The following is a 15884-nucleotide window of genomic DNA, read 5'->3' on the forward strand; positions in this document are numbered from 1 at the left end:
ATCTCACCGTCTCCATATCTCACACTGTTTCTCTCCATATCTCACACTGTTTCTCTCCATATCTCACACTGTCCCCATATCTCACTGTTTCCATATCTCACACTGTTACTCTCCATATCTCACACTGTTTCTCTCCATATCTCACACTGTCCCCATATCTCACACTGTTTCTCTCCATATCTCAAACTGTCACCATATCTCACATTTTCCATATTTCAGTTTCTCTCCATATCTCACACTGTCTCCATATCTCACACTGTTTCTCTCAATATCTCACTGTCTCCATATCTCACACTGTTTCTCTCTGTATCTCACACTGTTTCTCTCCATATCTCACACTGTTTCTTTCCATATCTCACACTTTTTGTCTCCATATCTCACACTGTTTCTCTCCATATCTCACACTTTTTGTCTGCATATCTCACACTGTTTCTCTCCATATCCACACTGTTTCTCTCCTTATCTCACACTGTTTCTCTCCATATCTCACACTGTCCCCATGTCTCACAGTGTTTCGATATCTCACACTGTGTCATTATACACCAGTCATTGAAAGTGGGCATGCAGGTACAGCAGGCGGTGAAAAAGGCGCATGGTATGCTGGCATTTATAGCGAGAGGATTCGAGTACAGGAGCAGGGAGGTACTACTGCAGTTGTACAAGGCCTTGGTGAGACCACACCTGGAGTATTGTGTGCAGTTTTGGTCCCCTAATCTGAGGAAAGACATCTTTGCCATAGAGGGAGTACAAAGAAGGTTCACCAGATTGATTCCTGGGATGGTAGGACTTTCATATGAAGAAAGACTGGATGAACTGGGCTTGTACTCGTTGGAATTTAGAAGATTGAGGGGGGATCTGATTGAAACGTATAAGATCCTAAAGGGATTGGACAGGCTAGATGCAGGAAGATTGCTCCCGATGTTGGGGAAGTCCAGAACGAGGGGTCACAGTTTGAGGATAGAGGGGAAGCCATTTAGGACCGAGATTAGGAAAAACTTCTTCACACAGAGAGTGGTGAATCTGTGGAATTCTCTGCCACAGGAAACTGTTGAGGCCAGTTCATTGGCTATGTTTAAGAGGGAGTTAGATATGGCCCTTGTGGCTACAGGGGTCAGGGGGTATGGAGGGAAGGCTGGGGCGGGGTTCTGAGTTGGATGATCAGCCATGATCATAATAAATGGCGGTGCAGGCTTGAAGGGCTGAATGGCCTACTCCTGCACCTATTTTCTATGTTTCTATGTTTCCATATCTCACACTGTTTCTCTCCATATCTCACACTGTTTCTCTCCATATCTCACACTGTCCCCATATCTCACACTGTTTCTCTCCATATCTCAAACTGTCACCATATCTCACACTTTCTATATTTCAGTTTCTCTCCATATCTCACACTGTTTCTCTCAATATCTCATTGTCTCCATATCTCACACTGTTTCTCTCCGTATCTCACACTGTTTCCATATCTCACACTGTTTCTCTCCATATCTCACACTGTTTCTCTCCATATCTCACACTTTTTGTCTCCATATCTCACACTGTTTCTCTCCATATCCACACTGTTTCTCTCCTTAGCTCACACTGTCTCCATATCTCACACTGTTTCTCTCCATATCTCACACTGTTTCTCTCCATGTCTCACACTGTTTCCATATCTCACACTGTTTCTCTCCATATCTCACACTGTCTCCATATCTCACACTGTTTCTCTCCATATCTCACACTGTCCCCATATCTCACACTGTCTCCATATCTCACACCGTTTCTCTCCATATCTCACACTGTTTCTCTCCATCTCTCACACTGTTTCTCTTCCTGTCCCTACTCATTCCACCTTCTCCCCATTTCTGTTTATTTATTTAGCAATACAAGGCGGAGTCGGCCCTCTGACCCTTCCAGTCACGCTGCCCCAGCAACCCCCGAAAACCCTGATTTAACCTGAACCTAATCATGAGACAAGTTATAATGTCCAATGAACCCACCCGGTACATCTTGGTACTGTGGGAGGAAACCAGAGCACTCGGGGAAAACCCATACGTTCCACAGGAAGGACATACAGAGACTCCTTACCGATGACACCAGAATTGAACTCCGAACTACAACACCCCGACCTGTAATAGCGCCGCGCTACCCACTATGCTACCGTGCCACCCAGAAATAGCAATTTTCTGTTACTTTCATTTCTCTCTCACACTGTATTCCTCATTCCCTATTTCTTCCACTCTTTTAGGATGAATATCAAGATAAATGTTCTTGACTTTTCCTATCAGGCTAAGTTCTCAGCTGTTTTTGTCTCTACTGGACAAATATTCAACAATATTTAGTGCTTTAAGCTTCCTTCTTTACTTCCACATATACTTATTGTCTGTATTACCATCATGGATCAATTACTGAATATATTGTTGCATAGTTGCATGTTTTTAATCTATCTTTCAATATATTTTCTTCATTTCTGTATCTTTTAACCGCTGGGACGTTGGACCTCCAGGCTCTGAAGGAGGAGTTGCATCTAAACAAATGCTCAACACAGCAGCTAATCGAGAAGGCCTACCAGGCAAAAATACAACAGCAGGTTAGTGCATCAGCTGTTAAAGTTCCATTTACACTGGCCTGTCAACAACTCCACAAAGCAAACAAAAATTCAAATGCTGGAGAATCTCAACAAACCTGTGAGCTTTCATCAGAATCACAAAAGGTTGGAAGCCAAATAAGCTTCACGTTAAAGAGGAGGAAAGGAAGAAGAGAACGAGGGAAATGTCCATGCTAAGCAGGAGACAAGGAAGGTTGAGTACAGTAATACAATCCCCAGAGTGGTGGTGCAGGATGGAAGAGGATGGTGAAGGCTGGTTCACTGCAGCTGTTCCATCTGGAGGAGACAGAGGTAGAGGAAGGTGAATGGAAAGCAAAGAATACATTTAAAAAACTGATGGAATTGAGAGATATGAAAGGCTCTAGTTACTGGAAATCCAAAACAAATGAAAATGCAGGAAACACTCAGCAAATCAATCAGTTAATATTACAGTTGATGGCCTTTAATCAGAACAGGCTATTTCCGACCCTGACTGAGAAGACGAGATGTAAGAGATCACTGAATTTGATGCCGAGTTCTGAAATTTGTAACGTGCCTAATCAGAAGACCTGATACTGGTCCTTGAGCTGAAGTTGGGCCTCACTAGAATAGTGCAGGAGCTCAGAGCCAAAGAAGTCACACTGGAGAGGGAGAGAGAATTATAGCTCAAGATCACCCCTGTGATCACAAATGTGTTTTACAAATCAGTCTCCCAATATGTTTTTGGATTCCCCAATGTAGTGGAGACCCCATTATGAGAACTGAATAGAACACATTACGTTGCAATTGAAAGTCAGATTCTCATGCAACCCTCCCTCTTCACTGAAACTTAAAACAGACTTGAGATCTAATTTTCCTGGTGCTGATGAAAGGTGATTAATTAGAATTGTTACCTGGTTTGCTTCTCCATGGAAGATACTTACACTCAGTGGTCACTTTATTAGGGAAACCTGTACACCTGCAAATATCTAATCAGCCAATCATATGGCAGCAACTCAATGCACAAAAGCATGCAGACATGGTCAAGAGGTTCAGTTATTGTTCAGACCAAACATCAGAACGGGGAAAAAATGTGATCGAAAAGTAACTTTGACCATGGAGTGACTGTTGGTGCTTGTTGGGGTAGTTTGAGTATCTCAAATCGCCTGGGATTTTTATGCACAATAGTCTCTAATGTTTACAGAGAATGGTGTGAGAAAAAAAAAGCATCCAGTGAGCGGAGGTTTTGTGGGCGAAAACACCTTGTTAAGGTGAGAGGTCAGAGGAGAATGGTCAGAGCAGTTCAAGCTGACAGGAAGGTGACAGTAACTCATATAACCATGGTGTGCAGAAGAGCATCTCTGAATGCATTGCTTGTCCAACCTTGAAGAGGATGGACTACAGCAAAGGAAGACCATGCCAGCGTCCACCCCTGAACCAAATGAAGTGGCCAACGAGTGTGGATGAATACTTTGGTAAGATGGATATAGACACAAGGTGCCAAAGAGCCTATTTCTGGTCTATGTGATTCCAAAGTGCTGCACGATATTTCCATCACTTTCTATATTTGGTGACAGCACAACTAAGGCTCCCTTTCCACAGCACAGGTTCATCACAAGATAGAAACATGACGCACCTCCTAAACTTTTCCAAACTGCAGCTTCAAGTTCACTGCTTTGAGGGCCGCTCAGTTGTTTGGGGAATTTATTTTGATGGTCGGTGTGTTTATTTGACTGAACTACCAATATTTTCTGAACTCAAAGCCAATGTTCTGGAGACTCAGGAGAGCAGGGGATTTTACATTTGTTTTAAAAAATCTGGATTTGAGAACTTAAATACTAGAAGTTTTTAGTAATGTTCACAATAAAGCCATTGGATTGTCAAGAAAAACCTTGTTCAGTAAAATCCTTCAAGGAAGGACATTTACTGTCTTTACACTGCCTGAATTATATGTGAGCCCAGGATTGCATAAATATGATTAGCCCTCAGGTGCTCCCTGGAATAGATTCGGAGACCAGGCAACTATTATCATGATAGCATGAGGATGGAATGAAACAAATCCCATAGTAACAACCTGGCTACTGGCCTGCACTTGAATTTGAATGTGGCAAAGAAGTTCTTAGCCCAGCAATTCTGGCAAAGCTCTCCATGAGCATTTGGGACTGGTATCTAGATTGCAAGAGCTAGCATATGGCCAGTCAAGCAGCAGGCTGACATAGCTATCCTCACAGAATTATAACTTATAGACATGATGCCAGATTCTTCTGTCATGATCCCTGGAAATATTTTGCCCAGCAGCGCTGGTGACATAGTAATATATAACGTATATAGCATATATAATATGTTATATAATATATAACATATATAAGTGCCGCTTGGAGTTTTGTACATCGACTCCAGACCCCATGAAATCTTCATGGCATCAAGTCAAGCATGAGCAGATTTGATGTAATGCTGTATCCAGACATGGAAGGAGAGAGGAATAAATGGGAATAATTAATATAGTAATATTATGAAGTACTTTATTTCCAAGTGGGAAATTATTTCTTTACAGCAGCAACACTTAAAAACACACTTAGCAGTGTGCAGACTTAACTAATAATGAAGTACAGAATCATAATACGCACAATAACACTTTACCAATGTGCAATAATAATGTACAAAATAATAAAACAGAGACTATTGTACAATTTTTTTTCCCTTTTGCATAGGAAGGAATAACTCCACTATAAATGTATGCTAATTTTAGTGTTCCTCCATAGAAATCACAGGAGCTAACGCCGTATGGAATGCTTTGCATCAAATGCTACTATGAAGCTGCTGAGCATAAGCTGTACATTGAAATCCTACACGCTACGAACCTGATAGCCTTGGATACGAACGGTGAGAGGGGCCACGACTGCGAGATGTTTTATATCGATTACACATGATCAACATCTGTGGAAAGAACAGAGGAACAAATTATGTAATCTCCTTCGAGAGTGTAAAAGATGCATGGGATTGTTAAAACAATTGTAAAAAAAGTAGGGGAACATCAAAGAAATGGACAGAAAACCTGGGAAGGCATCAAGACACGTGGCATTGCCTAACGTTCCACTCCTGCTTCTCTTCAGCTTTAGCTGACATACTTAATGAGAGTGGCATTTGATTATAAGTTTGTTTATAAACAGTGGTAGAACTCAGGAGTCCAAAGCAGAAGGGGAAATGATTAATGTACTGTAACTTTGATATTAAAATCGGTGTAACCAACCACCCCCACACGCACACTATGTGATTAATCTAAAGATAGTATTGATTAACTAAACTAAGGTTTGGCAGTTGTCAAGGCTCAGTTACCACAGGTTAGATTGGAAAGGAGATAGGTACATGCAGGCTTGTGGGATTAGTTGGTATTGATATTGTGGTGCAGGAGGGGTCAGGAAGAGAGGGAGGCACTGAGATATGACACAGGATTCAGGGGATCCTGAAGATGTGGAGATTAGTTATGGATATGGAGACCGTGGGACAGCGAGGCTAATTAGACATTTAGGTGGAGGGGTTAGACGCAGAATCAGGTTTAATATCACCCACATACGTTGTGAAATTTGTTAACTTTACAGCAGCAGTACAATGAAATACATGATAAATACAGAGGAAAAATCTGAATTACAGTAAGTATATATTGTCTATTAAATAGTTAAATTAAAATAAGTAATGCAAAAAAAAAAGAAATAAAAAAAGTGAGGTAATATTCATGGGTTCAACATCCATTTAGAAATTGCACGGTAGAGGGGAAGACGCTGTTCCTGAATCACTGTGTGCCTTCAGTAAGAAGGGGGCATGGCCTGGATGGTGGGTGGTCTTAACGGTGGACGCCGCCTTCCTTAAAGATGTCTTGGTTACTACGGGGGCTAATACCCATGATGGAGCTAACTAATTTTACAAGTTTCCGCAACTTCGTTCAATCTTGTGCAGAAACTGGGAGTCTAATGGTACTGTAACTTTGGTTGGGGATTGTTTGGCGGAAATGAGTCAAAGCTAGGGCAATTTATTTAGGATTGAAAGACAGCTTTGGGAGAAAATACTGTTGTATACAATCTGGTTGTTGTTTCAAATCTTACAGCAGTGAATCGTAGGTCTCATCTGTTCATATAGGCTATTGTCTTTAAATGTTGCGGTTTGTAGAAATACAATATTTTAATTTTTGGCTGGGTTGGGATGAGGTGAAGACATGAGAATTTGACGATTTACTGTTCTCTTGGTCTTCGTGTTTATAGGTCTTAGTGATCCTTTTGTCATCATCGAACTCGCTCCTCAGCACATCTTCCCAGGAGTAAAGAGCCAGCGAACGCAAGTCAAGAATAAAACACTGCACCCTATTTTCGACGAACATTTTAACTTGTCAGTATTTTCTTCCACTTACCTAAATTCTTCCTATTATCATGCACCGGGCAGATTTAGCACAGGTTACAAACAAGTAAGCTTCCTCTCAAGGTAGGAACAGTGCAGGTTGCATGCAGGGTAAGCTCCCTCTACACTATCCCACTCGTGAGTGAAGTATGGGTTAGCTGCAGAGTAAAGCACCTTCTACACTGCCTTTGCCTTATCAGATACTTGAGGGACAGGTATAGCATAGGTTAAGTTTCTTCAACATAATTTCATCAAACTGTCTCAAACCAGAAAGAACAGAGTACTCTTGAGAGTGGGTCCTTAACTTCCAGCAACCTTGTATTAATGATTGCATATTACTAAAATTCCTAACAGGCTTCCACAATTTACCAGACATAGGCATCTATCTCCTGTGCCCATCTTGGACTCAGATGGAAGGATTCTTCTTTTCCAATATTTACTTGCTGTGCTTTGACATTTTCCAGCACGGTGACGGAAGAGATGTGCAGCAACAACATTGCTTGTATTCACTTCACAGTCATGGACCACGACTGGCTGTCAACCAATGACTTTGCAGGAGAAGCTGTGATGCTGCTACAGGAGGTTCACGGGTTCCAAAAACCTCCCATCGCCGGCGGAATAAAAAAAGTCTCCCCGGTGTTTCTAAAACTGACTCACCCTGATCCCAGTGGTAAGAATCAAACATTTAAAATCTACTCATTATATGTTAAAAATAATTATGTCAACTCCAAGTCAAAGTTTTATTTTACAATGCATGTCCAGATTCAATATCAGAAATTATTCGGCATCTGTCTCCCTTTTACACACGGAGGCCCTGGATCTTATTCACATTCCCATGCACCCTTTAACAGACCGAAGCCCTGGCTCCCGCACTCTCTTTAAACTCACCAAGGCCTCATTTCCCAGACTCCCTTAAAACTAGCTAGGTTCTTTTTTCACACTCCTTCAAAACTCACCGGGTTTTCTTCCCACATTCTCTTTAAATCCAGCGTGCTCAGTGGAAAATTTATTACACTACTGCGTAACATCAGTGCAGCGCCACTAAGGTCCCAGCATACCAAGTAAAGCAGTTGCCTTTTCAAACACATTGGTGGCCCTATAATAATCTTAGCTCGAATCACGGTAGTGTTGCAACATAACGTCACCAATCCACAAGTGCAACTACAGCACGACAGGCTCATGATCCTAAATGCTGATTTAAAGATTGATAACAAACACAGGACACAGCAAGGCCGAATTCTTTGTAGCAATGCCTATGGTTTGTTGTTTCTTTAGGGGTAATCTTGCATATATTAAAATTATATTTCGCTGGGGCAGAGCAGGATTGGGCGGGGGTGATATTACAGGATGTAACACTGCTGATGTTAGAATCTAGAGCTTAAATTTATCTGCTGGAGGATCTCAATGAGTCGAGCAGCATCTGTAGGAGGGAAGGAATAGTCATGTTTTGGGTCACAAAGGACCAGTTGCCCGAATAATTTGCATATCCATATTTATACCAACTACTCAAAGCTTAATTAGGTCATTTATTCTACAAAATGGTAAGTTGGTAAAAAAGACAATATTCATTGAAGGACAGGCAACACGGGAGTTAGTGCACAGCCTCATCATCACATTCCTCATTTGCCACAAGTGGACTCTTGTGCAGTTCATTTTAGAGTGACTGAACTGGAAATGGTTACATATTGTCAGCGTGCAGACAATAAATGCTGGTTTAATGTCAGAATACTGATCCAAGAGGCGAGCATATTTCCTTTTAAATGCCCATTCAGAATTATTACTGCTCAGACTCATTGGGGTATGATTGCAAGCTCCCTAATGATAGCCTACATCAGAGGATTGTTTAAAGAGGTGACTACAAAGAGAATGGTTTGATCTTCTAGAATTTCCTAGATTTTATAATGATGCTTGTGGATTGCATAGTAGCAAAATAAACCATCTTAACGAGAGGTTATGTTAATGGTGGCCAGTTAATTTGACATTAGAAGTAAGGAAGATACTAGCAACTAACTAGAAACATAACTGATCTAATAAAAACACAGCATGATTAACGACATTCAACCCAGATTTGAGAAAGGGACTAGGTGGTTGTTGAGATATCTCCAAAAAAATCAATAATATGAAAAACATGAGATTATTACACAAATTCAGAGCTTGCAGGGCAGAGGTGACATACTAACATGGATTAGTTGTTTGATAAGGGCCACAGTTATTTACGATCTATATTAATATCTTACATGATGGGACTGAGCATGTTATTAAAATTTTTAAATGGTACAAAGTTGGTGAGAGAGAAGCTGTAATGAGAACATCAACAGCCTGAAAATGAAAACAGAATAAAAAAAACAGTAAAAAGATTCATGAAAGATGCAGTGGAGATCCATAAAGCTATCTACTTGCTGCAGTTATTAAAGGGAATATCGAAATGGTGAGATACTGAAAATGTCATTATAAAATGGGATGTTTTTACTTGTAGGTAAATCAAATAAAGTTAACATACAGGTGCAGTAAATAATTAAAATAACAAATGGAGATTAGAATTATTTTGCAATTAAACAGGAATTTGGCAAATTAACACCTTGAATTCTCTGCTGAATTTTAATCTCTTTGTTTAAGGAATTGATACTGTAAAATCTGGTGTATGTCCCTAAACTGACGGCAGGGGGGTTGCAGTGGGAGCTTGTAATTTGAGACTCACAGCTCTGATTACCTTTCCATTCCTGCAGTCACATCTCTCCGTCTGCAAGTCTTTCTTGTGATGCTGCATCATTCACATCACATGGCTGCGTCTCTCACAATGCAACCCCGATCTCTCCACTCCTGCTGGGCTTCAATTCCCAGACTGTGACATTTACCCATTGGTGCCCAATGGGAGTCATCTCCACACAGTGACACAGACCTCTCTACTTCCCCTTCCAACTCATCTGACCCAAGAAGGTAGCTTTCCTAAAACTGTCCCAAAGTTTGGGGTGAATAAGATTGCAACTTGTACTTTGGATTTAAAGTGCTTTGGTTGGGTGCATGGAGATATTTCCTCTGACTAAAGAGTCTAAAACAAGATGGTTACTGAATTAGAATAAGGATTTGGTCATTAATGACCAAGAAGGGTAGAAATTTTAATTCTCAAGTATTTGTAATTCTCTACTGGAGCATTATGACTGTTCAGTCAAGTACACTGAAGACTTCATAGAGTTTTGAATACTCGGGGAGAAAATCTCAGGAAACTTGGAGACTAGGAATGAGAGTAGATTTAAATCATGATCATATTGAATAGTAAAGCAGACTTCATGGAGGCAAATGGCTTAATCTTGCTTCTTCCGGTAATGTTCTTATGGGAGTGATGCAGGAGAAAACCCAAGAACATTCTCAATCTTCAAAGTAAGTTGCATCCAACGATTTACGTCATCTGAAATCCTTTTAGCCTCAAGTTATTTTGAGGGATCAGTTAGAATGCAATATATGATCCTATCAGCAAATGTAGAACTGATTTGTATCAGGATTGAGTCTCTGTTCAATCTTTGTGAAGTTCCAGAATTCTCCTTGCTATGTCGATTCATGCTACCAGTAATAGCTCTTAGGTAAATGCTTTTCATTTTCAAGTATGGACGTTAAATATCAACAAATGTTTTCTTTAGAAACACACACAAAATGCTGGAGGAGCTCAGCAGGCCAGGCTGCACCTGTGGAAAGACGTACCCTTCCGGAGGGTCTTCGCCCAAAACGTTGTACTTTTTTCTATAGATGCTGCCTGGCCTGTTGAGTTCCTCCAGCATTTTGTGTGTGCTGCTTGGATTTCCAGCATCTGCAAATTTTCTCATTTGTTTTCTTTAGAAAACTATGTTTGTAGGATCAGCATGTTGCTGACAAGAACAGAATGTATTGTCCATCATTAAGTGCCCTTGAGAAGCTAGTGTAAGCTGCTTTTTAAAATCCTAGCAGAGACGGCACTTTCCTAATGTTGTTGGACTGGAGTACCATTATATTTAGATCATTGCAATGTTGGAGAGGTGATATATTTTCAAGTCAGGAATGGTGAGATATGGAGGGAAAGTTGCAGGGGGTTGGTGGGGGGGGGTAATGTTCCATTGTACTTGTTGTCCTTTCTAAGTGGTAAAGTCATAGATTCTAGAGGTGGAGCAGTACACCAGGTATGGATGATGATGACTGAACATTTAAAATGGGGCAATCAATGTCTGACTGCTGTGGTTTGCACCTGAGGACAATGCAGCCCCTGATAGTATCTGTTTTGCAGGTGTCTGTAGCAAGAACAAGAATTACAGTCCCTTGGGCAGTTAGATTGGGACATTTCTGGTTAAATGGCTCAGCGCCACTTTCCTGTAATGCATTCACTCTCTATGGAAAACTTTTTTTTTTAACAGTGATGAGACCAATCGTGAAGATAATGGAAGGACGCACTGGTGACAAAGAAGCACAGGACTTTGTCAAGATGATGAAGGAGATGGAGGTGTCTCCAGAGTAAATAAAGCAAATTTTAAATGTGTAAAAGATTCGGACTTACAGAAATGCATCAACTGTTGGAGTCATGGTTTGTAAATATGACGTTGAAGACATTCAAGAACTCCTCAACATTGAGACTCCATTGACCTAGTGCCACAGGGGGAGGGTAAGGGGCAATTTGATCCAGTACCTTTGGAGGCAATATTTGTCGTGTGCTGCAAGGACAGAAGAGGCGGTGATGACCTAGGGTCTGAGGAAGTGATGATCCATTGACACAGGCATGATCAAATGCAGTAGGGATAATGTTAATCCATGCTGTGGGTGTGATCCAGTGATATGGGAACAACAGCAATCCAAGAGGAAAAGGCAATTCAGTGCAGTAGCAATAAAACTGATCCTGTGCCTGGGGAGGTGGAACATGGGGTAAAAAAAGAAGTGCAGTGTTTTTCCAGTGCTTATAGCATCTCACTGTCATCACTGTGGAAATAATGTTGTAGCTCCTCGTCTCTTGCAATTTGGAATACAATCTGATGCTTCTTACCGCTGTGTAGGCAGTCACTGGGGTGATGTAGTGCCCATTTATTACCATAGAAAGACAATCAATGTGGGTGTGTTACTTTTTGTAATGAATTTCAGTGACCTGTCTGAGAAATGTTGATAAATGGTGTTAATTTTGTCCAAAATTCTGTCAGATTTTTGTAATTGTAATTTTGAAAATGTTTAAAAGTATTCAAAAGAGAGAACCTCCTGTTTTATTGTGGTAATGAAGTTTAAGCCAAGACCCTACCTCTGCATTCCAGTCATTGAAGGTCCAACCACCTGCACAACATTCAGCATTTAATCAACATCATCTTGTTTAATTGTTGAATCAGTGTGGGTTACCATGGAATTTAATGCAGACAAGTCTGAGGTATTGCACTGTGGGAGGACAAACCAGGGTAAGACTCGCACAGTTAGTGGTAGGACACTGAGGATTGTGGTAGAACAGAGGGATTTGAGAACACAGATCAATAACTCCTTGAAAGAGGCATCACAGGTAGACAGGGTTGTAAAGAGAGCTTTTGGAATATTGGCTTTCATAAATCAAAGTATTGATTATAGGAGTTGGGATGTTATGTTGAAGTTACACAAGATGTTGGTGAGGCCTAATTTGGAGTATTGTGTGCAGTTCTGGTCATCTATCTACAGGAAAGACATCAGTAAGATTGAAAGAGTGCAGAGAAAATTTATAAGGTTGTTGCCGGGACTTGAGGACCTGAGTTATAGCGAAAGGTTGAATAGGTTGGGACTTTATCCCCTGAGAGTGTAGAAAAATGAGGGGAAATTTGATAGAGGTATGCAAAATTATGAGGGTTATAGATAATGTAAAAGCAAGCAAGCTTTTCCTACTGAAGTTGTGTGAAACTAGAGCTAGAGGTCATGGGTTAAGGTGAAAGATGAAATGTTTTAGGGGAACTTCTTCACTGAGAGGGTGGTGAGAGTGGAATGAGCTGCCAGTGCAAGTGATGGATGTAGGTTTGACTTCAACATTTAAGAGAAATTTGGATAGGTATGGAGGGCTATGGTGTGGGTGCAGGTGGATGGGACTAGGCACAAAAGTTCAGCACAGACTAGATGGGCTGAAGGGTCTGTTTCATTCTGTAGCATCCTATGACTGTATAACTAATTCCCACATTTACCTGAGTCACTGTCATTGATGACATTGCCGACAATTCATCTCACACAAAGTGTCATCAAACCATGAGCTAAGGAAATAAGGTTGCATCTCACTTCAAATTCACAGTCAACAGAAACTGTGACACAGGTTCCACAAAACTTCATGTCAGGTGACTAGCACCTGTTGGTTGTCACAGTTAGAAATGGGAAAGACATGAAATATTATAACAAGGAAACACAACTTAACAAAACTAAAGGGAGCAAAGAATTCATGCTGCCAAAATGCACGAGCCATTAAAGGTGGTAGCAGAATGCCACAATAAGGCAATGAATAAAGATCATAGATCTCAAATTTAAGTGAACAGCGGGTGAACTGTTTGGGGGCTTGCTGCTTTTTGCTCTATGAAACTGAGAAGGTTCTGAGATCATCTCATAACAAGGTGAGATGTAGCTGATTTCTACAGGTAATAAGATGACTACAGGGCAATTTAAAACAAAATATAGCAGGAGGAGTTATACATCCTCTCAAATCTGCTCCATCACTCAGTTAGGAAATTCTTACATGGAGTTCTTCAGGAGTTTCTGAGGTCGCCTCTGAGCTGATCAACCTGGGTATTTGCGTACAACAAGACTGACTTGAGCAGACTGATGTCTGCAGTAGTCTGTTTCATTTAGAATCTTCCTGGCTCTCAACTAGAGCAGAGTTGGAGACACTCCAAAACAAGAGCAGGGGAAGTCACTTTGCCCAATTAGAGTGTGGTTGGTTTATTAGAATAAGATAAACCCAAGCAAGGTAGAGCATAAGGATTTGCAGAAACTGTTGCTAACCAATTATCAGGTGGCAAGGATAAAGCCTGTTGAGAGGATACAAAGAAGGCAGGATGTGGTACACGGGATTAGGAGGCTCTCCAGGGTGTTGAAGAGTAATGGATTAATTTTAATGGATACCGTTACCAAGGGTGTAGATCGAATTCTGTTTAAACTGGTGGATCTGCCCATTACTACTGGGGCCCCAAGGGTGGAGGGACATGGGCTGTCCATACTTTCCGAAAGGAGGGGAGTGTAGGCGAGGGTGCCGATTTGCAAGCCGAGTTTCCCATTGCTGAGGGCGGAGACCTTAAAGACAAGTTGCTCTAGTTTCTATGGTGCGAGGGGAAGCAGTGGTCTGATCTGGAAGGTCTAATGAGTCCTCCAGCGGGGTGGGGGGGGGAATGAATTCAGAGTTAGTAGCGGCCCTCACATCCCCGGCGAAGAAATGGCCAAGTGCGCCGGTGGAGAGTCCCTGTTATCGTAGGCTGAGGATGTTCTCAGGGGCGAAGCCCATCCCTGAGGGGGAGGAGGAATACGAGGCTTGGGCGGACAGACCTCTTTGATGCTGGGTGAGTGGCAGTGCCGTGATAATGTGAAAAGGCAGCGACTGGGAGAGAGTGTGAGCGGTCCGGCTGCTGAAGTAGCGAGATCCGTAAAGACAGAGGACACCGCAGGATACTTGCAAAGGTGCTTATGGCGCGGTGGGAAGCCGAATGAAGCTTATGACGGGGTTTAGGAACACGTTTCTGGGGAAGGGGGAGAGACAGCTGTGTTGCTTGCGGCGTAGAGGGGCCATCCAGACGGCTGAGGTAAATCAGTTGAGGACCGACCAAGTGGCGGAAGGCGCGCAGTCACAGGACATGATCGCTCTCAGCCTCCGAAAGTCTCGGGAGACGTGCCCCCTCTCTCGTTTGTTGAGCTGATCAGCGATGTAAGAGAGGAAGAAAACGCGATGGAGGAGCGGGAAGCCTCTGTCAGCAAGGTACTGTCCTCGGTAGCATCCTCCGTTGCCGAAGTGGCCCCTGAATCCCACAACCGGGGGTGTTAAAGGAGTTGGTGGCAGAGTTTCGAGCTGAGGTGTCTAGGTTGTTTCAGCAAGCATGACAAAGCGGACAGGGCCCTAGCCGGACCCACTGAGGGGACGCACGAAGCAGAGCACAGCCGTTGAACTGGGGCCTTGAAAGGGGATCGACCCGGTGTTGTCTGTTACAACTATGGTGAAGAGGGGCACTTCAGGCGGGAGTGTGATGGACGGGAAAGCCTTCGGAAAGTGAGCCCCCGGGTACCTAAGGAGAACGGGAAGTCGAGAAACTTCGAAAAGACCCAGTGAGGGAACGGCCTGGCGTCTCGGGGGTCTTCGCGTTCCAATCAATATATCGAGGAACTCGAAAGCGCAAAACCCTATTCCTGAGGGCTTAGTGGGGCCAAGCTCCAACGTATCCCTACAGATCGAGAGTATTTATGCTAGAGCTATACTTGACACCGGCTCTTAGGTCACTTTGCTGTGCCGTCCGTTTTACAACCGGTACAGTACTTGACACATTTACCATTGCCGCCACTCGGTGCGCTAGAGATCTGGGGTCTTAGTACGATTGACTATCTGTATGATGGTTATTTGTGAAGCTGGAGTTTTCGGAGGCAGATGCAGGAGTAGCTGAGGTCCGTGATACGTTAGGGTGGATTTGTCCGGACCCGGTCAAGAAGGGCGAAGCTTCAATTCTTGTGGGAACAAAAACTCCTTCTGTGAGGAGGCTGGTGGGACCCCGCTTAGCTTTCTGAAAACCTTGTCCATTCACCGTGTCCCGAGCGGCTTTTGAGGAAATGCGTGACCGCACTAGGCTAACTGATGAGTTTAAACGAAGAGCTGTATGGTACCGCCCCCACCCCCAGCCCAAACCAGTCATGATTCGGCCTGGGGAAGCAGCGAGAGTGATTTCCCGGAATGCCTGATGCCGAGGTCCTCCCAGTGGATGCTCCGGAAGACCGGAGGGAATGCCAATGGCGCGCCGTTTATTTTTAACCGGTG

At 42.6% G+C, this 15884-nt stretch overlaps 1 protein-coding gene across 4 annotated transcripts in view; it reads left to right on the top strand.

Annotated features, from left to right (window-relative positions):
• Window positions 1-12152, top strand: part of baiap3 (BAI1 associated protein 3) — a 313607-nt gene extending 301455 nt beyond the window's left edge. For all 4 annotated transcript variants that reach the window (XM_063058746.1, XM_063058745.1, XM_063058744.1 and 1 more), the window contains 5 exons: window positions 2486-2569; window positions 5308-5428; window positions 6802-6925; window positions 7399-7604; window positions 11314-12152. In XM_063058746.1, the coding sequence (XP_062914816.1) occupies window positions 2486-2569; window positions 5308-5428; window positions 6802-6925; window positions 7399-7604; window positions 11314-11414 (636 nt within the window). In that variant the 3' untranslated portion in view covers window positions 11415-12152. The remainder of the gene's footprint in view (window positions 1-2485; window positions 2570-5307; window positions 5429-6801; window positions 6926-7398; window positions 7605-11313) is intronic.
• The last annotated feature ends 3732 nt before the right edge of the window (window positions 12153-15884 follow it).

This window comes from Mobula hypostoma, chromosome 9 (genome assembly GCF_963921235.1).
Source record: "Mobula hypostoma chromosome 9, sMobHyp1.1, whole genome shotgun sequence".
NCBI lineage: Eukaryota > Metazoa > Chordata > Chondrichthyes > Myliobatiformes > Myliobatidae > Mobula > Mobula hypostoma.